General features: G+C 58.8%; 6 protein-coding genes across 6 annotated transcripts; 1 reads left to right on the top strand and 5 right to left on the bottom strand.

Moving 5' to 3' along the window:
• Positions 1 to 2: 2 nt before the first annotated feature.
• Positions 3 to 3,145, bottom strand: VTN31DRAFT_617 (uncharacterized protein; the record flags this gene model as incomplete). The annotated part of the gene is made up of 2 exons (XM_069406750.1): positions 3 to 2,835; positions 2,904 to 3,145. 2 exons carry the CDS (start codon positions 3,143 to 3,145, stop codon positions 3 to 5), a joined length of 3,075 nt encoding a protein of 1,024 aa, XP_069263473.1.
• Positions 3,146 to 3,707: 562 nt separating this feature from the next.
• VTN31DRAFT_618 (uncharacterized protein) lies at positions 3,708 to 10,009 on the bottom strand (the record flags this gene model as incomplete). The annotated part of the gene is made up of 2 exons (XM_069406761.1): positions 3,708 to 4,154; positions 4,211 to 10,009. The coding sequence occupies 2 exons, from the start codon at positions 10,007 to 10,009 to the stop codon at positions 3,708 to 3,710; spliced, it is 6,246 nt and encodes a 2,081-aa protein (XP_069263474.1).
• A 7,613-nt stretch (positions 10,010 to 17,622) lies between these two features.
• VTN31DRAFT_619 (uncharacterized protein) lies at positions 17,623 to 19,827 on the bottom strand (the record flags this gene model as incomplete). The annotated part of the gene is made up of 1 exon (XM_069406772.1): positions 17,623 to 19,827. The coding sequence occupies one exon, from the start codon at positions 19,825 to 19,827 to the stop codon at positions 17,623 to 17,625; it is 2,205 nt and encodes a 734-aa protein (XP_069263475.1).
• A 2,300-nt stretch (positions 19,828 to 22,127) lies between these two features.
• VTN31DRAFT_620 (uncharacterized protein) lies at positions 22,128 to 22,598 on the bottom strand (the record flags this gene model as incomplete). Its single annotated transcript, XM_069406784.1, has 1 exon — positions 22,128 to 22,598. The coding sequence occupies one exon, from the start codon at positions 22,596 to 22,598 to the stop codon at positions 22,128 to 22,130; it is 471 nt and encodes a 156-aa protein (XP_069263476.1).
• A 43-nt stretch (positions 22,599 to 22,641) lies between these two features.
• On the top strand, positions 22,642 to 23,175 carry VTN31DRAFT_621 (uncharacterized protein; the record flags this gene model as incomplete). Its single annotated transcript, XM_069406795.1, has 3 exons — positions 22,642 to 22,692; positions 22,749 to 22,857; positions 22,934 to 23,175. The coding sequence occupies 3 exons, from the start codon at positions 22,642 to 22,644 to the stop codon at positions 23,173 to 23,175; spliced, it is 402 nt and encodes a 133-aa protein (XP_069263477.1).
• A 779-nt stretch (positions 23,176 to 23,954) lies between these two features.
• VTN31DRAFT_622 (uncharacterized protein) lies at positions 23,955 to 24,974 on the bottom strand (the record flags this gene model as incomplete). Its single annotated transcript, XM_069406806.1, has 2 exons — positions 23,955 to 24,748; positions 24,821 to 24,974. 2 exons carry the CDS (start codon positions 24,972 to 24,974, stop codon positions 23,955 to 23,957), a joined length of 948 nt encoding a protein of 315 aa, XP_069263478.1.
• Positions 24,975 to 25,227: the final 253 nt, after the last annotated feature.

A 25,227-nucleotide genomic window follows, 5' to 3' on the forward strand; every position in this document is an offset into this window, starting at 1 on the left:
CGTTAATCGTCAATCTCACTCGGCTCGCCATCCTCAAAATATCGATCACTCCACTCCCCAGACTCTTCCTCCCCACGGGGGGAAGCCACCGAGACCGGCATCGACGGCGACACCGGCGTCGCGGGCCCCTCACTAGGCGACCTTGTCTGGCCGACAACCTCCTCGCCCGTCTCCGTGGGGGGCTGGTCCAACGGCTTCGCACGCTCCCCTTCCGCACGTTCCTCCCAGCCTTCAACATCATCCGCCGACTTGGCGGCAAACGTATGCGCAAAATGCGTGTCAACGAGATGTTTCACGACGGGCCACCCGTACGCGTTGGCGAACATGCGCCGCACGATGATGTTATTGTGCGCGTCGGGTTCGAGGCGGACCAGCACTTTGCGCCAAGTGAGGTCCTGGTGGTATGCACGGGCGATTTTCTCTTCAACCTTCATGCCACGGCTGCCGCCACTTTCCTCCCCTTGTGTTTCGGATCCCAATGAAGCCTGGAAGAGGGATAATGTTGGAGTGGTGGAGGGCTTACGTTTCGGGGATGATGGTGGTGGGATGTCCTCGGGGCGGTAGATGCGGTCGTGGAAGATGGTGCGTGGACGTGTCGAAGGGTCAACGAGGAATTCCGGCGGAGGGAGTGGCGGGCGTAGGAGGTCGCCCGCGGACTCGAAGAATGTGGTCTTGGGCGGTGCGGTGACTGCTTCTTCTTCGTAGAGCGAGTCGCCGCGTACGCGACCCGGCTGGATGGTGGTTGTTTCTGCCGTTGAGCTTGCTGGGCTGGACTGCTCTTCTTCGTGGACTGTCGTCGTCGTCGTCGCCGTCGTTGTTTGACTCTGCTGGTAGATCTTCACGTCCTTCGTGGTTGATGTTGATGTCGACGACCCTTTGCTTGAGTCTTTCGACCGAAAAATAGACCAAAACTGATTCAGCGATGCCAGCGGCGACCCTCCACTGCCAACATCTCCCGACGACGACCCGGCGCTAGCTTCCTCCGACGACGCCTCCGCCCGGGCTGACCTCCGCAGGAACTGAAACTGGCTCGAAAGCGGCGACGCCGGCGGCGGACTGCTGGGACCATTCCCTTGGCTTTGTCCCTGTCCGAACCGCGGCGACCGTGGCGACCGTGGGGACGTGGTGTTCGCCCCCGTCAGTTCCGCCCAGCCCCATTCCGTGATCGTGCCGACCAGCCCGTTCTCCCGGCGCGCCTTTTCGACACGTTCCAGCCCGCGCCAGTCAAGGAAGAGCAGGCACGACGTCCGCAGCGGGACAATGCCGTCGTTGACCACGTTCGAATACACGGTGCGGTTGCGGAACTTCATCAGCACCTGCCGTGCGGGGCCTGTGGGCAGGATCCGCAGCAGTGGCTTCGATGCGGCCGCTTGGGACGACTTCTTCTCTTCCCGCGACTGGCCTTCGCCGCCGCGGCCCCCGATCATGGCCGTCCACCCGGTGCGCACGCGAGGTGCCGTCCAGCTCAGACCCAGGTCCTGCCCGGTCCGTCCAACCAGACCCAAATCCAGCGCAAATCGCACGTACACCGGGTTCTCATTGCTCAGGCCGAGGAACGGCGTCGCCAGCGCCACAAAATTGACCGGCCGGATCCGGTCAAAGAACTCCGGCGAGTACTTTTGGATATAAGCAATCGCGTACGTCTGCACCAGTCCGCCCAGAGAGTGCCCAATAAAACTAATACTCGTGATCTGATAGTCATAGTCCCGCCCGGTCATCTCTGACTCTCGGCGCCGCAAGTCGTCGGATACAGACTCCGACACGGAGCCCCCAGAGCAGTGTTGTTGTTTCCGACCCGAAAGGGACTGCGACAGCGCCTGCCGAGTTTTGCTCTGTTTCTTGGCTGGTGGAAGGTACGGCTGGTCGGGATACGTCATGAGCAACACGTACTTGGCCAGTCGTTTTCCAAGATACTGAATGCCGCGCTCTGTGCGGACGGCGTTTCCCGGAAACCCCCGCACGACGACTTCCTCGTCTTCTTCCTCATCGTCCGGACATTGCTCGTCGTTGTGGCCATCTCGGCGCTGTCGCGCTTTCTCGCGGGCCCCTTTGGCCGCGGAGTCAATGCTTTCTTTCAGGAACAGCATGTCTGCACCGAGATTGCTGTGCAGGCCATGCGTCAACACCACGAAATGCACTTTCCGCTTCTTCCGTGGCTCTCGATTCGGCGTCGTCGGCGTCGTTGGCAGCGATGGCTGACAATGATCCGCATGCGCCCGCGACTTGCATTCTGTGATAATCTCTGCTCGAAGCCGCTCCTTTTCCTCCAAAGATGGGAAATCCGGTACGCCCCATAAACTCTTCGTATCATCAACCACCAGCCTAACACATTTGGAAAAGACGCCCTTGTCCGGCACCATTGACACCCCTTCTTTCCGATGCGCCCGCGCCCGCGCAACCTGCAAATCTCTCAGGTTCCCCGGCGGGCCCCAACAATCGTCAACCGTGTTGCCAACCGCGAGTGAGCTCTGATCGCGCGCCACCAGCACCTCATAATGCACAGCCGCCGTCGCCGAGAAAATCACCTGTGACGAGATCTCCACCACCCAGGTCACACTCTCATCAGACGCCCTTACATGTTCCGGAACAGGAATCGTCGCTGTGAACGTCCCGCCGGCTTTCAGGAAAGGCTCGTACTGTGGCTCGCCGCCCCAGGCCGGGTCGTACCGGCTGTTCGGATCAAAGGCCGCGGGGTAGCATGCCGTGTAGAGCGTGTATGGGCCATGCAGGTACGCGGCGCGCAGCGGGATCGCGGAGGTGTTCTTGACTTTGACGTGCAGTTCCGTGGGGACGGGGAGGATGGGGTCCGCGCTGGGTGTGTACGTCAAGGTGTATCTAGCACATCCCGTCAACTTTCTTGCATCCTCCCTAAAAAATGAAGTGTAGAACAGGGTGTAGCATACCTCACCACGTCACCCACCTTCACTGACCCCGTCTGATGCACCAGCAGCATCCTCGCCGCGCGCTGGGCGTCCACAGACGCGGTATCAATGCGCCAGCCCAGTAACGTATGAAATCGCAACGGAACCCGACTCGTATCCTTTTTATTACCCTGTTCCTCACTGCCTTGCCCGGTAGTTGTATCCGATTGTACTGCGCGATCCGGCGTCTGAGCGAGCGAGTAGATGCGCGGGGAAACCAGCATGGAGGAAGCCAATACTCCGGCTCATGGTTTTCTCTTTTCCCATCTAAAAACGACTGCAAGCTGCGAAATGTTTTGTTCTGTTGTAGGTTCTAGGTCGTCGTCGTCGTCGTAGTAGTAGTAATAGTACTCATAGTAGTATTGTTGGGTTGGGATAAGTCCGGCCGGGATAACGCAAAGTTCGAGATGAAGCCCGTTGAATCGTAAGGATGGCAGGTGCCCTGGACATCTGAACAAATCGTGATGATCACAGACAGTTTCAGCAGGGCCGTTCACACACGGCGGACTGCAAATCCCTCTCGCGCGTCCATTCATGGACGACAATAATAATGGATGACGCCGGTCCGATAGTCCGCCGGGCTTGACCGGAGCGTCGCGTCCGGACTCCGGGAGGGGATGCGCTTAGTCAGCAAAGCTTAAGAGGCTTTAGGGTCAGCCCTATCTTTTGCTTTGCCTTGTGATCATGTCAGGAACAAAGGTATGAAAAACAGAACCAATAGATTATTGACTACTCTATAAACAACTGAGAGGCATCATCATAACATAACGCAACATAACTCATCATTTATCGCTCCTCGTACTTGTCCCAGTTGGCCAGAATGTTCGCAATCTTGGGCGACCCGGTCAACCGGTGCACGTCTTCAAAGTACTCCTTGGTGATTTCGAACGGCCGCGCGGTGACGTTGGGGATGTATTTACCAATCAGCTTGCTGGGGTCGATGGTCGTCTTGTTGATCTTCTTGAGCAAGAACGACCGGAACGGCTTGACACCGGACCGAAGGAACGTGCTGTGGAACGGCACGTCGATGCCGCGCAGCGGGATTGTCGCGAACCCGCGCTCCAGCTGCACGGGCTGCGGCTTGGCCTCGGTCTGCTTGCGGCATTCCTGGATAATCTCCACCAGGTGCGCCCGCACATCTTCTAGCGACATGCTTTGCATCAGCGCCTGGATGTCGATCTTCTGTGCCTTGAGGATGTTGAGCACGTTGGCAAGGCAGTCCAAGGCGCGCAGCTGTCAAATAGTTAGTAAAACAGTTGATCAGCAGAATAGAACGGAGCTACACATACATCACCCGCAGCAACGTATTGCATGTTGGCAACGTTGTAGTTGACAATCTCCAGCAGCCACCCAGTCACCTCGGCAATGTTCTCCACCACGTACTGCAGCGCCTGCTCGGTAAACGTCGGCGAGATCCGGCTGGGGTTGACCGCGCACATCGCGTAGTTGGACCGGCCCTGCTCGTCTCGCTCAACGGCCACCTGCATGGTCAAGCCCCGGTAGAACACCACCGACACCAGACTCTCGATGGGCATGACGTCTGCCAGTGCCGCCAGCGCCGAGTACTCGCCGAGCGAATGACCCGCAAACGTGCTATCGCGCTGCACCAGACCCTTGCTGCGCATGTCCTCGAAGCTGGCCTTCTCCATCAGCGTCAGGGCCGGCTGCGTGAACTGCGTGGCCGACAGCAACCCGGACGGCGAGCGGTACGTGTACGACGTCGAGTTCTCATCCACCTCCTTGAAGATCTTCTCCGTCTTGATCGAACCGTCCGCGTTCACCGTCTCGAATGTCATCGACATGTAATTCTGGCGGATAATCTTGCCGCGTGGGCCGCCAAAGTGGACGGTCAACTCCTTGGGATTGTTCTTGACAATGTCGATGATCGAGAAACCGTAGTTCTCCCGGAAGTGCTTGTCGGCGCGGTCCCACACTTCCTTGGCCACCGGGCTGCTGGCGTAGAGGTCCATACCCATGCCCTGCTCCTGCGAGCCCTGGCCCGTGAACACGTAGGCCGTCACCGGCTGCTCAACCTCCGCCTCGCCCTGCAGCACGCTCTCATCCGTGTCCTTGTTCCGCGCGTCCACCTTGATGATCTTGCGGCCCGCAATCATGCCCACGTGCTCCAGTTTGACTGTGATCGCATCGTTTGGTAGCACCATGCCAACCATGTTGACGTGGTAGCTGCGCACCCGCCCGATGTTGTTCTCCGCCGCCCACGTCTCCACGAGGCTGCGCACCGCTGCGCTCGTGTACATGCCGTGTGTGATGGTGCCGGGAAGGTTGGCGTAGCTGGAGAACACGCGCGAGACGTGAATCGGGTTGTAGTCGCCCGACACCCGCGCATAGTTCTCGTTCGATGCCGGTGCCCGCAGCTCCAAGGGCGTCTTGCCGCTAAGCGGGATCGGGTTCTCAAAGTTCACGGGTTGCTCAATGGACGATCCGTGGCGCTGCAGATAGTCGATAACCGGGTTGCCGTGCGACTCGCCCGCCTCATAGTCCACCGACGCGACCTGGATGATCTCCTTGGTCGGCAGTTCCAGCAGGACCTGGCCAATGGTCTGCACGCTGCTAAACACGTTCTTGTTCTTGAAGCGTACCAGACTCTGCAGCCGGAAGACGAGGGTCTGACCCAGCAGCTCGACGTCGTGTTGGTCGTCCAGCTTGAACCACTCCTTCGACCGCAAAACGGCGAGGTCCTGAGGCGTGGCGATATGCAGCTGCATGGGCACCTCGTCCTTGCGCTGGAACGTGTTCTCGTAATCGGTGTACACACCGCGGTATAGGAATTGACTCGTCACGTGCATGACGGGCTTGCCGTCGCGCTTGATGGTGCCGCACACTTCCACCATCTTGCCGGAATCCTGGTTGATGACGGCGTTGATCTGGGCCGTCGTGTCGAGCACATCGCCGACCTTCAGTGGCTCCGCGCCGGGAACCATGCGATACCCGTTCGATAGGTGAACCAGTTTCAAAAGGTCGCCGTCAATCTTACGAGGGAAAATCGGCTTGGTGATGGCCTTCCAGCCAACAACAATGGCAAAGTCCATCGGCGCGAAGACGTCCTTGCCGCCACGGTCGACAAACGCCTCTCCGGTGTTGCCCACGGCGTGGACAAAATCGGCGACAGCTTGGGCATTGACAACCTCGCGGCCTCCGTCGAAAACAGCCGTCAGCGGAGTGTCGAACGGAACTTCCTTCTCGGCGAACCAGACGCGGTAATAGAATTCCTTGATGCGGTCGTTGCGGCCCTCCATGACTTCCCGGATGGGGGCGTAGCCGGCCTCCGGGTGGTAGGTGAAACGGAAGGTCAGCGGGACGACGCCGCCCTCGGCCGTGCGACCCTCGAACAAGGTCAGGGCAATCTCGTTGGGCCCAACCAGTTTGATCTCCACCGTCTTGACCAGCTTGGCGGACTGGCTGGGCTCCCGCACGCTGATGACGGTCTTGGCAGGATCGTCGGGGTTGGTGATCTCAACGTACATGCCCCGGGTCGGCGCGAATAGCCGCTTCAGCGGGTTCGTCTGGAAACGGTGGCCCTGCACAAAGACCTCCGTCGAGAACATGGCGTGCCGCCAGGAGTAGGATGTACCCGCGATCAACTGCATGAAGTGATCAACGTCAGGGAGGTTAACCGACGGCGCGTTGGACAGTCGGTACGAGATCTTGTTGGCGTCACGCGACGCGGTGAGGCCGTCGATGTCGGGCTCCTCGTCCGTGGCCTTGACAAGCCGGCCTCCAAAGTACTCGATAACTGGCACGTTCTCCTCCTTGCCATCGTAGCAATCCCGGATCAGGAACTTGATGTGATCGTTGTGGATGCCGTCGAGAATGTCCTTGATGGGCTCGTCAATCACCTTGGAGTACTTGGCCGCCACAGGACCTTGCAGAATGCAGGTCCGACCAACGTCCTGACCATACACTGCCTCGATGTCCTCGGACTGCCACAGCGAGTCCTTCTTGAACCAGTACTCAAAGTTCTCATCCAGAGCCGGCACGAATGGCACCGGTTTCTGTCCCCGACGCTGGCACAGCAGCAGGAAATGCTGCACATCCTGGGCATTGATCAGCTGCGTGGATGCTTCCGGGTACGCCGCCAGGATGCGGTCCACGGTGGGGTAGGGCTCGTCGAGATCCGAGTAGTTCTGGAGCAGCGACGGTTGGCCCTCGGTGGAGGTGAAGCGCTCCTCGACCCGGCGGATGAAGTCGCCCGTGAGCTTCTTGAGCGACGGGTCGATCCAGCGCTTCTCGTGCTTGACGTACATGAGCTCGACCATGCGGTGGACGACCTCGGCGTAGGTCATGTCCTCCAGATCAACAGGCTCGCCCGCGGAGTTCCGACCAAACCAGACCTTCTGGAAGTCGTCATTCAGCTTCTTGATGATGTAGTCTCGTCGCTTCTTCAATTCGGCAACCCGCTTCGGCTTGTCGAGGCTGAAGATCTTGTCGTCCAGTTCCTTCCAGAACAGGACGCCCCGCGTGGCCAGCTTATGAATGGGCTCGCCCATTTCGGACAGCACGGTGATGACACCGCCGGTGGGACGCTTGTACGTGTTCTCCCACTGGTCGTCGTCGACGCCGGGCGCATCGACGATGGCCTGCTTGGCCTGCTTCGAGGTATGGGCCTCCTTGGCCGTCATCATGCGGCTGCCGAACATGCATCCGTCGAAGGGCATCGGCGGATAGCCGAACTTGGTCGACCACGAGCCGGTCAGGTACGGGTAGGTGTCCTCGGAGCCACCGAAGCCGCTGCCAGCAACCAGGACGATGTTGCTGCACTTGCGAATGCGGCTGTACATGAGCAGGATAGGTTGGTGGAAGTCCTCGAACGAGTGGTGACCGCCGCCGCGACCGCCGGTCCACTGGAGAATGACCGGGAAGGTCGGGTTGGCCTTGGCGATGTTGATCACCTGCTGAATGGCATCGACGGAGCCGGGCTTGAAGGAGATATGCCGGATGCCGAGAGTCTGGATGTACTCATTGGCGACTTCAATGGATGGAACGCCGGCGCCAATCGTCAGGCCTTCAATTGGGACACCGTCAGCCCGCAGTTTGCCGAGGAGCGGGATCTGCCAGCCCATGGCCCGGGGATTGACGTAGATCAGGTTGACGGTGATGCCGCGGCCGGGAGGGATCGCCTTTTCAATCTTGCTGATGGCCTCGGACATCTTCTGGGCGTTGTAGTAGCCGCCGCCCGCCAGCTCGATGTGGTAGCCCGCGTTCATCGTGGCCGCCACAAAGTCCCATGGCACCGTGGTCGGCGTCATACCGGCAACCATAACGGGCGGCACGCCCAGCAGTCGACTCATCTTGGTGTCCACGAATGTCTGGCCGACAGAGGTCTTGACCAGGTGCGGCCCATGCTCCTTAACCCAGTCGACGGCGAACTGCACGGCATTGTCGTCACGGTCGAACAGTTCCGGCTTGTAGCCAACCTCGGTGTTTGTGCCGTCAATGATGCCCGCCAGAATCACGCGCACGCCGGTGCCATCCTTGTTGCGGTTGGTGAGGACGCCGATGCCTGAAACGCCGCCGGGGCCAAAGTCGATGATGTGGGTGGCGTCTGGGAACACGGTGGCCGTCTCCCAGTTCACGGGGTCGTAGGTGATCATGCGGACCAGTTCCGGAATGATGTCCTTGTCGCCCAGCTCCCGCAGATCTTGACCCGTCTTGGTGTCGTACACGGGGATGGCAAGGGAACTGGCAGGGATCTCGAGGTCCTCCATATCTCCCAAGATTTGGTTATAGGCGGCTGCCAGATATGGGCTGTGGAACGGCGCCGTGATGGGAAGGAAGCGGTTGACGAAGCGGGCCTTGCGCTGGGTGAAGGGAATGCGGTTCTGGTCGAGGCCCGTGGGCGCCTTGACTTTGCGCAGACGCAGGTTGAGACCGTACAAGGAGATGGGCGGACCCGTGACGACGAAATTGCGCGCGCTGTTGACCAAGGAGATGCCGATATGGCGATCCTCCGGCAGGTGTTGGTTGGTCGCATCGATGTGCTCCTGGACCGCGGAGCGGGTGAGGTCCCGGATCGACAACATGGGGGTCGGCGTGCCCTCGCCGTTCTCCACAGAGTCCTGCAGCGTGGAGGGGGCCAAGGAGGTTCGTGGATAAGCCTGTTGGCTACGCAAGCCAATCCAGAAGAGCAGCTCCACGGCCTGCTTAGCTGCCGTCGCAAATTCGTCCCATGTGCGAGCGCGCGCGATGGCCGCCGCCACAACGATACCCTGGGAGTGGCCGGTGGTGCCGCTGAAGCGCTCCAGCAGCTCCCCAGGCTCCCGGCCCAACGTCTTGCAGGTAATCATGTAGTGGGCCAGCTGCACCAAGCCGATCAAGGGGAAACTGACGGGGGCGGAGACCAGATAGTCGGTGTCTGGTTGCGACTCGGGGTTGTGGAGCCATTGCAGGATGTCCAGACCCTTGGGGTACTGCTTCACGGCATCCCATTCTCGGGCGAGGGACTGAAGCAGCTCGGCTACGGAGGTGATGAGATCCTCAACGAAGGACGGATAGGTGGTGTAGATTTCGCGCAGCTCGTCAAAGTACTCTTCAATGTTCCCCTGGCCGCCAAAGATGCTATAGATCTTGACATTGTTCTCCGCGGCCGCCCGAAACAGGGCCGAGTCATACGGCTTGGGAGCCCGACCTGCGGCGGCGCGGCCGGCGTAGTACGCCCGCACCACGCCAATCTTCTTGGCCGTAATGCCGGAGATGTTGGCGGCAATGGCATGGACATCGTTACCACGCATGAAAGCGCGTTCGAATTCGTTCAGGATCAGCTTCAGCACCTCCAGGTTGGTGGGGTGGGCGTCCTCGTCGCCCTCATCGACCTCGCGGGCGACATGGGCGATGTAGCGTGCGACCAGCTCGACCACAGAGGAGGGCTCATCATCTTGTGCCAGCTCCTCTGTGGGCTGCGGGAGTGTTGCAAGGAAGGAGTCCTTCAGCTGCGCGGCCTGGAAGTGGAGGGATGTCGGGACGAGGAAGGAGAACTCGAGGGAGCCATGGGTGAGAACGAGAGGCCGCAACGACTGGGACGAGCGAGGGGTGTTGATGCCGGTCTGCGGGCCGGTGGATGTGCCGTACATGTTCACGTCTGATATATCGGAGCGAGTCTGGGAGTGTGAGCCACTGGCAGAACTCAGAGAATCGATGCAGCACTCACGAGAATCACTCCAGCATCCGTCAATTACAATCCACAACGATTATCTATCTTTCAATTGAGTAAGAAAAGAAAATATTAAATCAATCAATTCAATCGTCGGAAAAAAAAAAGTTGTGGCAGTCGTGCACACCGGGCGGTTGGGTAGAAAGCAAGGCACGGCAGGACACGCCGTGATCAATCCGACCGACGTGGTCTTTGCAGCAGAGAATGCTGGCCAGGAGAAAGCTGGTCCGACAGCAAAAAAATAAAGAAAACTCTCAGATCCTGAGCCCTCGGCGCAAGGGAAGACGGTGTGGTTGAGCAAAGAAATTTGGAGCTGTGTTGAATGCTTTATTCCCGATATGGTTTAGCGCAGCTCACTCAGGCACACCCGTTGGGCCCTGGGCTTGGCGCAAGATCTGTGCTGACTCAGCGCTCTGGCCAAGCTGCAAGGACGATCGCAGTGGTTGAGAAAGGAGCTCGAGGCAGCTCAACAGAAGGCAAGAAGCGATGTATACAGGCAGAAAAAGGAAACAACTGTTTAGCATTTCTCATCTCTTGAGAAGAGCATCTCTAGCAACTTTCAGGCATCCAGGCAAAGTTCTGACTAAGATCTTATCTAAGATCTACTCCGTAAGTTGTGCTAGGTTTTGTTTTCCCTTTCTGCCGTGGGCCCAACAGGCCAACAGCGCCAAATCACCCCAACAATCAATCCCCATAGAGTGCTTTTTTTTTTTTTTTTTTTTTTTTTTTTCCAAACACCAACCCCCTCTCGTTATCGCACACTTCAGTGCGTGTCCAGGCGCCTCTCTCTCTCGTTTTCCTCCCTTCGTGGCCTGTTGCTCTGGGCACCTCTTTGTTCTCTGCGGCTGTTGGCTGTTGTGTGGAAATTGTATGCGAGCATCCCTGGACTAAGCTTTGACAGCTCATCAAATATTTGCAGCTTCGCTGACAATTGCCTTCGCACAGCTCTCAACGGCCATTGATATCAATCGGAGTCTTCGAATTGTCTGTTTACTGATTGTTTACGAGTCGATAATTCCAAACATTCATCACAATGCGTCCTGAGGTCGAGCAAGAGCTCGCCCATACCCTCCTGGTCGAGCTGCTCGCTTACCAGTTTGCTTCCCCTGTCCGATGGATCGAGACACAAGATGTCATCCTCGCCGAGAAGCGGACGGAACGAATTGTCGAAATCGGCCCTTCGGACACCCTAGGGGGCATGGCCCGACGGACATTGCAATCGAAATACGAAGCTTACGATGCCGCCACATCTGTGCAACGACAAGAGTTTTTTTTTTTTTTTTTTTTTTTTTTTTTTTTCCGAGACTCGATCACCGCCTCTCGTTATCGCACACTTCAGTGCGTGTCCAGGCGCCTCTCTCTCTCGTTTTCCTCCCTTCGTGGCCTGTTGCTCTGGGCACCTCTTTGTTCTCTGCGGCTGTTGGCTGTTGTGTGGAAATTGTATGCGAGCATCCCTGGACTAAGCTTTGACAGCTCATCAAATATTTGCAGCTTCGCTGACAATTGCCTTCGCACAGCTCTCAACGGCCATTGATATCAATCGGAGTCTTCGAATTGTCTGTTTACTGATTGTTTACGAGTCGATAATTCCAAACATTCATCACAATGCGTCCTGAGGTCGAGCAAGAGCTCGCCCATACCCTCCTGGTCGAGCTGCTCGCTTACCAGTTTGCTTCCCCTGTCCGATGGATCGAGACACAAGATGTCATCCTCGCCGAGAAGCGGACGGAACGAATTGTCGAAATCGGCCCTTCGGACACCCTAGGGGGCATGGCCCGACGGACATTGCAATCGAAATACGAAGCTTACGATGCCGCCACATCTGTGCAACGACAGATTTTGTGCTACTGCAAAGATGCCAAAGAAATCTACTACGACGTCGAGCCCCTGGAAGATGAGCCCGAACCCACCCCGGCGGCTGCGGACAGTGCCGCTCCGTCTGCCGCTGCTCCCGTGGCTCCTGCCGCGCCAGCAGTGGCACCAGCTCCGGCCCCGGCCAGTGCAGGACCGGCCGCGCCGGTCGAGGACGCCCCGGTCACGGCAGTCGACGTGATTCGCGCACTGGTCGCGCAAAAGTTGAAGAAGGAATTGACTGACATTCCGCCATCCAAGGCCATTAAGGATCTCGTGGGAGGTGAGTGCCACTGTCGTGCTAGGAACCCGGAGTGTCTGGTGCTGATAAAGTTCTAGGCAAATCCACGCTCCAAAATGAAATCCTAGGTGACCTGGGCAAGGAATTCGGCTCAACTCCCGAGAAACCGGAGGACACCCCCCTGGATGAGCTCGGCGCGTCCATGCAGGCTACCTTCGACGGGCAGCTGGGCAAGCAGTCCTCGTCGCTTGTGGCCCGATTTGTTTCGTCCAAGATGCCTGGTGGCTTCAATATCACAGCGGTTCGGAAGTACCTAGAGACGCGTTGGGGTCTAGGGCCTGGCCGACAGGATGGAGTGCTCTTGTTCGCGATTACTGCAGAGCCACCGTCACGATTGGGTTCGGAGGCAGACGCCAAGGCCTATTTCGACAACATCGCCAACAAGTATGCCTCGCACGCTGGGATTACCCTGTCTTCACCCAGCAGCGGCGGCGATGGCGGTGCAGCGGGCGGCGCCATGTTGATGGATCCCGCAGCTATTGATGCGCTGACCAAGGACCAGCGGGCTCTGTTCAAGCAGCAGTTGGAGATCATCGCGCGCTACCTCAAAATGGACCTTCGGGCCGGTGACAAGGCCTTCGTCGCCTCGCAGGAGAGCCAGAAGGCCCTGCAGGCGCAGCTGGACCTCTGGCAGGCCGAGCACGGCGATATTTACGCGGCCGGCATTGAACCCGCCTTTGATCCTCTCAAGGCCCGCGTCTATGACTCGTCTTGGAACTGGGCCCGGCAGGACGCCTTGTCCATGTACTACGACATCATCTTTGGCCGTCTGCGCGTTGTCGACCGCGAGATTGTTAGTCAGTGCATCCAGATTATGAACCGCTCGAACCCACTCCTCCTCGAATTCATGCAGTACCATATCGACCACTGCCCGACCGAGCGCGGCGAGACCTATCAATTGGCGAAGGAACTGGGCCAACAGCTCATTGAGAACTGCAAGGAAGTACTGGGCAAGCCCCCCGTCTACAAGGATGTCTCCATCCCCACCGGTCCGCAGACAACCATCGACGCGCGCGGCAATATCCAGTATCAGGAAGTGCCCCGCGCCAGTGCTCGCAAGTTTGAGCATTACGTGAAGCAGATGGCCGAGGGCGGCCCGATCTCCCAGTACAGCAACCGGACTAAGGTGCAGAATGACCTGCGTAGCGTGTACAAATTGATCCGCCGACAGCACCGCCTCTCCAAGTCCTCCCAAATGCAGTTCAACGCCTTGTACAAGGACGTCATCCGCGCGTTGGCGATGAACGAAAGCCAGATTATGCAGGACGGCAAAGACCGCCGGCGGGGCCGCGGTGGCAACGGCCAGGGCAACCATCCGCGGCCTGGCAAAGTCGAGACCATTCCCTTCCTCCACCTGAGGAAGAAGGACGAGTTTGGTAATTGGGAGTACAGCAAGAAGCTGACGGGCATCTACCTCGATGGTCTCGAGGCAGCCGCTCGCTCTGGACTGACCTTCCAGGGCAAGAACGCGCTCATGACCGGCGCCGGTGCCGGCTCGATCGGCGCAGAAGTGTTGCAGGGTCTGCTCAGCGGCGGCGCCAAGGTCATCGTGACCACCAGCCGATTCTCGCGCCAGGTGACGGAGTACTACCAGGGCATCTACGCTCGGTGCGGCGCCCGCGGCTCGCAGCTGGTCGTCGTCCCCTTCAACCAGGGCAGCAAGCAGGACATCGAGGCGCTCGTGAACTACATCTACGACACCAAGAACGGTTTGGGCTGGGATCTCGATTATGTGGTGCCGTTTGCTGCCATCCCGGAGAATGGCCGTGAAATCGACAGCATTGACTCCAAGTCCGAACTGGCGCACCGTATTATGTTGACCAATTTGCTGCGACTGCTGGGAGCAATCAAGACGCAGAAGCAAGAAAGGGGCTATGAGACCCGTCCGGCCCAGGTTATTCTTCCCCTGTCGCCTAACCATGGCACTTTTGGCAATGACGGTCTTTACTCGGAGTCGAAGCTGGCTCTGGAGACCTTGTTCAACCGGTGGTACTCGGAAAGCTGGGGCAACTATCTGACCGTCTGCGGCGCCGTCATTGGCTGGACGCGTGGAACGGGCCTGATGAGCGCCAACAATCTGGTCGCCGAGGGCGTCGAGAAGCTCGGCGTACGCACGTTCTCGCAGCAGGAGATGGCCTTTAACCTACTGGGTCTGATGGCTCCCGCAATTGTCAACCTCTGCCAGTCCGACCCCGTATTCGCCGACCTCAACGGCGGGCTGCAATTCATTCCTGACCTCAAGGGTCTGATGACCAAGCTGCGCAAGGAAATCATGGAGACGAGTGCAATCCGCCAGGCCGTCATCAAGGAGACCGCCATCGAGAACAAGGTCGTTAATGGTGAGGACCACGAGGCGCTGTACCGCAAGGTCATCACCGAGCCGCGCGCCAACCTCAGGTATCCCTTCCCGGAGCTTCCCGATTGGGACAAGGATATCAAGCCGCTCAACGACCAGCTGCGGGGCATGGTTAACCTCGACAAGGTGGTGGTCGTCACCGGTCTCGCCGAAATCGGCCCGTGGGGCAACGCGCGCACGCGGTGGGAGATGGAAGCCTACGGCAAGTTCTCGCTCGAGGGCTGCGTTGAGATGGCCTGGATGATGGGTCTGATCAAGAACCACAACGGACCCCTGAAGGGCAAGCCGTACTCTGGCTGGGTGGACGCTAAGACTGGCGAGCCGGTCGACGACAAGGACGTCAAGGCCAAGTACGAGAAGTACATTCTGGAGCACTCGGGTATCCGTCTGATTGAGCCGGAGTTGTTTGGCGGCTACGACCCGAACCGCAAGCAGCTGCTGCAGGAAGTGGTCATTGAGCACGACTTGGAGCCGTTTGAGGCATCCAAGGAGCAGGCCGAGGAGTTCAAGCGTGAGCACGGTGACAAGGTTGAGATTTTTGAGATTCCTGAGACGGGCCAGTACACTGTTCGTCTGCGCAAGGGCGCCACGCTCCTCATCCCCAAGGCGCTGCAATTTGACCGGTTGGTGGCCGGCCAGATCCCCACTGGCTGGGACGCTCGGCGGTACGGCGTTCCGGAAGATATCATCCAGCAGGTCGACCCGGTCACTCTGTATGTGCTTGTGTCGGTTGCGGAAGCGCTGCTGTCGTCGGGCATCACGGATCCGTATGAGTTCTACAAGTACGTGCATCTGTCCGAGGTCGGCAACTGCATCGGTTCCGGTGTGGGTGGTACCTCGGCTCTGCGCGGCATGTACAAGGATCGATACCTGGACAAGCCCGTACAAAAGGATATTCTGCAAGAGTCATTCGTCAACACGATGGCTGCCTGGGTCAACATGTTGTTGCTGTCGTCGACTGGTCCGATCAAGACGCCTGTGGGTGCCTGCGCGACGGCGGTGGAGTCCCTGGACGTTGGCTACGACACGATCATGCAGGGCAAGGCGCGTGTGTGCCTGGTTGGTGGTTTCGACGATTTCCAGGAGGAAGGATCGTACGAATTCGCCAACATGGGCGCGACCAGCAACGCCAAGGAAGAGTTTGCGCGCGGCCGCGAGCCAGGGGAGATGTCGCGTCCGACGTCCACGACCCGCAACGGTTTCATGGAGTCACAGGGCTGCGGTGTGCAAGTGATCATGACGGCGCAGCTGGCGCTGGAGATGGGTGTCCCGATTTACGGTATTGTCGCCATGACATCCACGGCCACTGACAAGATTGGACGGTCGGTTCCCGCGCCAGGCCAGGGTGTTCTCACCACGGCGCGCGAGAAGCAGGGCAACTTCCCGTCGCCGCTACTGGACATCAACTACCGCCGCCGGCAGCTGGAGCTGCGCCGGCAGCAGATCAAGCAGTGGAAGGAGTCGGAGTACCTGTATCTGCAGGAAGAGGTTGCGGCGATCAAGAGCCAGCGGTCGGAGGAAGACGGTCCATTCGACGAGACGGCCTATCTGCGCGAGCGGACAGAGCACATCGAGCGGGAGGCGCGCCGACAGGAGGCCGAGGCGCAGACGAGCTTCGGAAACGAGTTCTGGCGACGCGACTCTCGCATCTCGCCGCTGCGCGGCGCTCTGGCGACTTGGGGCCTGACGATCGACGACCTGGGTGTGGCGTCGTTCCACGGCACGTCGACGGTGGCCAACGACAAGAACGAGTCCGACGTGATCTGCCAGCAGCTCAAGCACCTGGGCCGCACTAAGGGCAACGCAGTGCTTGGCATTTTCCAGAAGTACCTGACGGGTCACCCGAAGGGTGCTGCGGGCGCGTGGATGCTCAACGGCTGTCTGCAGGTCCTGAACACGGGCATTGTGCCGGGCAACCGCAACGCGGACAACGTGGACAAAGTGATGGAACAGTTCGACTACATTGTGTACCCGAGCCGGACGATCAAGACGGACGGCATCAAGGCATTCTCGGTGACCTCGTTCGGCTTTGGGCAGAAGGGCGCGCAGGCGATCGGTGTGCACCCCAAGTACCTGTTCGCGACGCTCGACAAGGCCCAGTACGACGCCTACTGCGCCAAGGTGCAAGCGCGACAGAAGAAGGCGTACCGTTTCTTCCACAACGGCCTGATCAACAACAAGCTGTTCATTGCCAAGGACCGGGCGCCATTCGAGGACCGGATCCAGAGCAAGGTGTTCCTGAACCCGCAGTCGCGCGTGACCCAGGAGCCGAGCGGCGAATTGAAGTTCCCTGCGGAGCCTGTCACGCCGACGGCCACCAAGCAATCGGGCACGCAGACCCCTTCGGAGGCCGACGTCGCCACCGCCGAGCAGACCCAGCGGACGGTGGAAGCGCTGGCTGCCACTGCCGCGTCGCCCACTTCGCGCGTCGGCGTCGACGTCGAGAGTGTGGATGCCATCAACATCGACAACGAGGAGTTCATCGCCCGCAACTTCACGGAGCGCGAGCAGGCGTACTGCCGGCGGGCGCCGAACCCGCGGGCGTCGTTTGCCGGGCGTTGGACGGCCAAGGAGGCCATCTTCAAGTCGCTGGGTGTGGCGTCCAAGGGCGCTGGCGCGGCCATGCGTGACATCGAAGTCATCAACGATGCCAATGGAGCGCCGGAGGTTCATGTAAGTCACCAACCGACGATTGCGCCTTTACGGATGATTGCTAACTTCATGTCTAGCTGCACGGCGCTGCTGCCGAAGCCGCCAAACAAGCCGGTGTCAAGACGGTCAACGTTAGCATCAGCCATGGGGATCTGCAGGCTGTTGCCGTTGCAGTTTCGCGGATGTGAACATGATTTTTTTTTCCCAGTGTTTATGCCATAGATGGGTTTTACGAGTTGTTGATTGAAATTACGAGTTCGTACCTACTACCTAGTGATATCACCGTCATGTACCTATGTAATGAAATGAACTTGTCTATTTTTTTTCCCCTATCCTAGGTGTTCACAGAGGAAAACACAAAAAAGATAGGGAGCTAACTCGCCGCCCTCGTCATCGGCCCCCAGTTTTCCGGATTGTTCTGATATCTAACCAGCTTCTTCTTCAACGCGAGTTTCTCTCCCAGGGCTTCGTCAAAAACTACTTCGAGATTCTTCCTCTTCTCTTCCTCCTCCTCCTTGCCCTTATCTTCCTCACCGTCACCGTTAGGTTGATTATCACTGGTACTAGCTGATCGGGGTCTAGAAGAAGAAGTCAGGGCAAGATTTCGATACAGCAATGCCTCCAACTTCGTCACCAAGTCCGACGCCGATGTCGCTGTGGTGGCTGTGTCGGTGACTTCTTTACGGAGTGCGGCTAGGGCCTCATCCTGTCCTTCGCCTTTCTGCTGCTGCTGCTGTTGGTCTTGCTGAGGTTGGTGGTGTTTGTAGTATTTCCGCATGATCCCTGCGCCAGCAGAACTTGGCGACAATGCGTCGGGCTTGATGGGGGAGCGCTGTCGCACCCATTCGCACATAACGGTCCAGATAATGGACCAAGGGGCGTTGGTGCGGATGGTGTTGGGTTTTGTGTGGCTGCGGGTGGTCCGGTAGTTGAGGCGGGCGAGTGCGCCGCGGAACGCGTTCTGCGGGATGGTCTGCGTATGCAGCACCTTGGATAAGGCGGCGAGGTTGACGTAGAAGGGGTGTGGTTCGGGGCGGGAGGGGTCGCTGGTTCGAGGGATGATGGGATTAGAGACCTCCGAGGAAGATCCGTCTTGGTCGGTGTAGTCGAGGTCTTCCTCAAGAGCGGTGGTGAGCATTCCCTCAAGGCGCTCCGTGGTGTGGTAGGTGTCCCGGTCGACCGTTGGGAGGAGGGCGAGGATGCGCCGGATAAAGTGCGGGTTGTGCAGCGGTCCCGCCCACATCGGTCCCGCGAGGTGCGTCTTGAATCCGCAGTGCTCGCAGCGGCGGTCCGAGAGGGGCGCTTGAGCGAGGCTGAAGTGGTAGAATGGCTGGCCGGTGCGGTCGATGCGCGAGCGCGTCGCGCAGAGCGGCTGCGTGGTCCACGCGCCGCAGCCGCTGTCGCAGCTGTACACGATCATCGTGTTGCCCGCAAGAAATTTCACCTGCGCGGGGGAGCGAAACACCCGTACAAACACCCGCGCGTAGTAGTCGATCGACAGCGACAGCAACGGCTCCACCGCCAGCCCGTACTTGGCCGCCGCCGTCGCGACTGCATGCAGGATCAGCCGCAGCCCGACCTCGTGCCCGTGCGGCCCACGCACTGGCTCCCCGCCGTACAGTGAGTACGTCTTCTCTGGGTACCCGGCCGACGCGTACACGCCGGCATCCGTGCATGTGATGCAGAGCAACCCGCCGTCGCTGACTGCTTGCACCGCGGCGTCGAGGAAGGGCACTGCCGTGCCGTACGGGTCGAGATCAATCACGTCAAAGCGGCCAATGGACTGTGCGGGGTTTTGTTTGTTGTTGCCGCTGTTCGACTGCAAACTGTACATGTATGCCCGCGCATCGCCCTGGTTGACATGCACATTCTCGACGCCGTTAAACCGGATGTTCGTGCGAATCGCCTCCACCGCCGACGCGGACATGTCGTTCGCCACGATCATCGTCGCCTGGGGAACTTCTTTGGAATACCGCAGCGCGCGCAGACCCGTCGCGGACAGAGCATCAAGGATGCGAAACGACCGCGCTTTGTGCTCTTCCCAGGCACGGGCCTCCTGCTCACCTTTCCCTTCTTTCTTCTCAGTCTCCGGAGTTTCCTGCTGCTCCTCCGCATCATCCTCTCGCTTGCGCTTCTTTCCCTTTGGCTTCTCGCTCTGACGCTTTTTCTCCAACTTCTCTCTTCGAACTGCCAGAAGGTGCTCGGCGTACACCCGGACGGCCAGCACGCTCAGGTCGCGATTGAACTGCTGAATCGGGTTGTAGAACACCGTCGCCTGCTCATTGACCTTCCCACTTTTCCTTCCTCCTCCTTTGTCGCTGCCGCTCCCGGACGGGGACGACCTGAGGATCGTCGCAAGGCCCTCCCGAAGGGCTTCATACTGCTTGCCGTCGATTTCCACCGGCATGTCGACCTCTATCAGCGGGCCGTCTTCCGCCCTCGGGTCCACTTCCATCGTCGCTCCCGCGGTAGCGATGGCTCGGAAGTTGCCTTGGCGAACTCGGTAAAGTGTCGTAAAGAGGACCGCGCGGCTAAGTCGACTGCATTGGCGGTTGCAAAACACGCGGGGTGCACTCATGGACCGCTGCTGATCTGTTTTTATTATGTGCAGCTTCACTCCTTCTGCCAGTGGGACCAAGGGGAGTGTCCTTGTAATATTAAATTCCTATTCAAGTATAGCCCATCAAAGTGCCTTGACGCTAGCCAGTATTAGTAGGCGGGGAGGAGCTATTGAGTCACGTGACAATTGCATAGATCTCTAGTAGTCATATTCCTCTTAACTAAATTTATGAAAATTCACGTGATTTGCATCACTGATCTCCCGGAGCTTCCCGATTGGGACAAGGATATCAAGCCGCTCAACGACCAGCTGCGGGGCATGGTTAACCTCGACAAGGTGGTGGTCGTCACCGGTCTCGCCGAAATCGGCCCGTGGGGCAACGCGCGCACGCGGTGGGAGATGGAAGCCTACGGCAAGTTCTCGCTCGAGGGCTGCGTTGAGATGGCCTGGATGATGGGTCTGATCAAGAACCACAACGGACCCCTGAAGGGCAAGCCGTACTCTGGCTGGGTGGACGCTAAGACTGGCGAGCCGGTCGACGACAAGGACGTCAAGGCCAAGTACGAGAAGTACATTCTGGAGCACTCGGGTATCCGTCTGATTGAGCCGGAGTTGTTTGGCGGCTACGACCCGAACCGCAAGCAGCTGCTGCAGGAAGTGGTCATTGAGCACGACTTGGAGCCGTTTGAGGCATCCAAGGAGCAGGCCGAGGAGTTCAAGCGTGAGCACGGTGACAAGGTTGAGATTTTTGAGATTCCTGAGACGGGCCAGTACACTGTTCGTCTGCGCAAGGGCGCCACGCTCCTCATCCCCAAGGCGCTGCAATTTGACCGGTTGGTGGCCGGCCAGATCCCCACTGGCTGGGACGCTCGGCGGTACGGCGTTCCGGAAGATATCATCCAGCAGGTCGACCCGGTCACTCTGTATGTGCTTGTGTCGGTTGCGGAAGCGCTGCTGTCGTCGGGCATCACGGATCCGTATGAGTTCTACAAGTACGTGCATCTGTCCGAGGTCGGCAACTGCATCGGTTCCGGTGTGGGTGGTACCTCGGCTCTGCGCGGCATGTACAAGGATCGATACCTGGACAAGCCCGTACAAAAGGATATTCTGCAAGAGTCATTCGTCAACACGATGGCTGCCTGGGTCAACATGTTGTTGCTGTCGTCGACTGGTCCGATCAAGACGCCTGTGGGTGCCTGCGCGACGGCGGTGGAGTCCCTGGACGTTGGCTACGACACGATCATGCAGGGCAAGGCGCGTGTGTGCCTGGTTGGTGGTTTCGACGATTTCCAGGAGGAAGGATCGTACGAATTCGCCAACATGGGCGCGACCAGCAACGCCAAGGAAGAGTTTGCGAGCGGGCGCGAGCCAGGGGAGATGTCGCGTCCGACGTCCACGACCCGCAACGGTTTCATGGAGTCACAGGGCTGCGGTGTGCAAGTGATCATGACGGCGCAGCTGGCGCTGGAGATGGGTGTCCCGATTTACGGTATTGTCGCCATGACATCCACGGCCACTGACAAGATTGGACGGTCGGTTCCCGCGCCAGGCCAGGGTGTTCTCACCACGGCGCGCGAGAAGCAGGGCAACTTCCCGTCGCCGCTACTGGACATCAACTACCGCCGCCGGCAGCTGGAGCTGCGCCGGCAGCAGATCAAGCAGTGGAAGGAGTCGGAGTACCTGTATCTGCAGGAAGAGGTTGCGGCGATCAAGAGCCAGCGGTCGGAGGAAGACGGTCCATTCGACGAGACGGCCTATCTGCGCGAGCGGACAGAGCACATCGAGCGGGAGGCGCGCCGACAGGAGGCCGAGGCGCAGACGAGCTTCGGAAACGAGTTCTGGCGACGCGACTCTCGCATCTCGCCGCTGCGCGGCGCTCTGGCGACTTGGGGCCTGACGATCGACGACCTGGGTGTGGCGTCGTTCCACGGCACGTCGACGGTGGCCAACGACAAGAACGAGTCCGACGTGATCTGCCAGCAGCTCAAGCACCTGGGCCGCACTAAGGGCAACGCAGTGCTTGGCATTTTCCAGAAGTACCTGACGGGTCACCCGAAGGGTGCTGCGGGCGCGTGGATGCTCAACGGCTGTCTGCAGGTCCTGAACACGGGCATTGTGCCGGGCAACCGCAACGCGGACAACGTGGACAAAGTGATGGAACAGTTCGACTACATTGTGTACCCGAGCCGGACGATCAAGACGGACGGCATCAAGGCATTCTCGGTGACCTCGTTCGGCTTTGGGCAGAAGGGCGCGCAGGCGATCGGTGTGCACCCCAAGTACCTGTTCGCGACGCTCGACAAGGCCCAGTACGACGCCTACTGCGCCAAGGTGCAAGCGCGACAGAAGAAGGCGTACCGTTTCTTCCACAACGGCCTGATCAACAACAAGCTGTTCATTGCCAAGGACCGGGCGCCATTCGAGGACCGGATCCAGAGCAAGGTGTTCCTGAACCCGCAGTCGCGCGTGACCCAGGAGCCGAGCGGCGAATTGAAGTTCCCTGCGGAGCCTGTCACGCCGACGGCCACCAAGCAATCGGGCACGCAGACCCCTTCGGAGGCCGACGTCGCCACCGCCGAGCAGACCCAGCGGACGGTGGAAGCGCTGGCTGCCACTGCCGCGTCGCCCACTTCGCGCGTCGGCGTCGACGTCGAGAGTGTGGATGCCATCAACATCGACAACGAGGAGTTCATCGCCCGCAACTTCACGGAGCGCGAGCAGGCGTACTGCCGGCGGGCGCCGAACCCGCGGGCGTCGTTTGCCGGGCGTTGGACGGCCAAGGAGGCCATCTTCAAGTCGCTGGGTGTGGCGTCCAAGGGCGCTGGCGCGGCCATGCGTGACATCGAAGTCATCAACGATGCCAATGGAGCGCCGGAGGTTCATGTAAGTCACCAACCGACGATTGCGCCTTTACGGATGATTGCTAACTTCATGTCTAGCTGCACGGCGCTGCTGCCGAAGCCGCCAAACAAGCCGGTGTCAAGACGGTCAACGTTAGCATCAGCCATGGGGATCTGCAGGCTGTTGCCGTTGCAGTCATCTGCAAGAGTAAGCGCTGTTGTCCGTTGAACTTGAACCGCACTGGCTAATGCGAGGAGGCCATCCTATGGCGCGGACTGGGGAGATTACATCTCGTTTGCGCAGCGCATGCGGGAGAAGGCCGAGGCCGAGGGCGCCGACTTGCTACTCATCGATACCGGTGACAGGATAGACGGCAACGGGCTGTATGACGCCTCCGATCCAAAAGGCCAATATTTGTACGAGCTTTTCAAACAGCAGCATATCGATCTGATATGTTCGGGGAACCATGAACTCTACAAACAGAACTCCTCCGAGTCCGAGCTGAATATCACCGTGCCCGAATAAGCACACTTATAGATCTCCAATCGGCAATTCAGGCTAAAGTCGAGAAACGGAGATGGTGAACGTCATCCCCAGAATGGGAGCTGCATGCAGTCCATATGTGCATACGTCTAATCGATGAACGGCTCCTTAAACCATTGATCATGCCATGTCGCTGAACGTGCGCGATGTGAATGGATTCAAGTGTCATATCCAGAGCGAGGCGTACAAGGCGACTCGGCTCTGCGAGATGGCCAAGGAGTACGGAGGTACTTTGATGCATGAATACTGGGTGAAATTTCCACGCGTTGGTTTGCTGTTGAAGAAAAAGACAAGATGAAAGCAACATGGATCACGAACAGAGACAGATCAACCACCGGTCAAGCGAGAGTGGCGAGCAGCAACAATAACAATTCAGCGAAGGCAGTCGCAGCGATAGCTCCGACAGGATATCCCTGAGAAAGGTTTGTCGCCGTGCGGCATCCGCTTCCAAGAGGGATACTCGAAACGCATGAGCAAGATGATTGATCTGATCAGTGGCCGCTGGGTGTTCTCGATCGACGATGGAGAGTGGAGGACGCAGGTGACCAGCGTCGAAATGCATTAGAACCATCAACTTCTTCAGCTGCCATGGAGTGGGTACGGAGATAATGCCCTGGTCTGCCGATTCAATGTGCGTAGGGGGCTTGTGTTCCAATCATCACGCTGTGTCTGAGTGTTTTCGTTGAGCAGATGCCATGAGTCATTCCCCATTAAGATTAGGCATAAGTAATTAGTATGGTCAATTACAGATCTCCAACAGTTCATAACCATCCCCCGATCACCGGCACACTCTTGTACAACTGATCCCAAGTCGACGCCTCCCAGCCGGAGCCCGGTCCACCACGCGCGACAACCCCCAAGCCACCCATAAGCCATACAGCCGTCGTCAGGCCCGCGAGACCATATACCGTCCACCACGCGCGCCTCTTGCGCCGCGACTCCTCCAGACTCGTACTCTCCGGCCGGCCGAGGATCCCACCGATGCTTTTCGACCGATCCCCATGCACCTTCCGCGCGGTGGTCACCCTGAACCCCAACCACGCGGCCCACCCGCCAACAAAATGCCACACACTCACCGCGACAAAGAGCACGTAGAAGATGGTCCAGAACGACGGGCTCCGCGCAAACCCATGCGCGACGTACCCCAACCCCACTGCTGAGTTCCCGCCGTCGACGGCCAACGGCACGGCGCGGTTCACGAGGACGTGTAGGCCGATGAGCGGGATCATCGCGTAGCCGAGGCGCGCCTGCAGACTCGGCTTCGGCCAGGAAGGGATCATGTGTCGCTGGCGGGTGGACTCTGCGCCGTAGAGCCGTGCGCGGCGCTTGGAGCGCAGGCGGCGCAGGGCGATACCTGAAATGACGTGCGCGACAATTGGAATAGTGACGATGAATGGCTCCAGCGAGGGGGCTTGGTAGATGGGTCGTGTGAGGAGGAGGTAGGATTCGCTAGCGGGCACGGAGCGTGTAACGAGCGGAATGAGCGATGTGTTCGCGATGTGCAAGCCGAGAAAGACCGTCGGGGGGTATGTCGAGTATCGTTGGATGGTGGATACTGTGAAAAAAGTCCAAAACAAATAAGATTGTCAGTCCGTCTCGATCTTGATTCGTGTTTCGATCTCCATACACCAGAAATCCCAGCCGCGGCCCTTGAACCTTCGCCCCGGGCTCAAGTTGTTGTGCCCGCTTGTTTCGCCTGCAGCGCCATGATGTGGAAAGTATTCGCCACTTTCTGCTAAGTTGAGGGACTCGTCGACGGGCGACGGCTCCAGCTCCTGCATTGACAGGACGGAGCGTGTGTCAATGCTTGATGCTCGTGGTCTGGACATTAGGTCTGCTTTGAAAGCCGGTATGAGTGGCTGGTAATCGGCAATCATTGGATGCGGAACCTACAAAGCCTAAGGCAGATTTGATTTCTTCAGTTTTGATTTAAAAATATTTGTCAAAAGAAGTAGAAAGAAGCTCTGTCAGTCGAAAAGAGTGTGTTTTTTGGGGAGATACTGTATGAAAATCTGGGCGACGACGAAGAGCTTC

This window comes from Thermomyces dupontii (genome assembly GCF_041956625.1).
Source record: "Thermomyces dupontii strain NRRL 2155 unplaced genomic scaffold VTN31scaffold_1, whole genome shotgun sequence".
NCBI lineage: Eukaryota > Fungi > Ascomycota > Eurotiomycetes > Eurotiales > Trichocomaceae > Thermomyces > Thermomyces dupontii.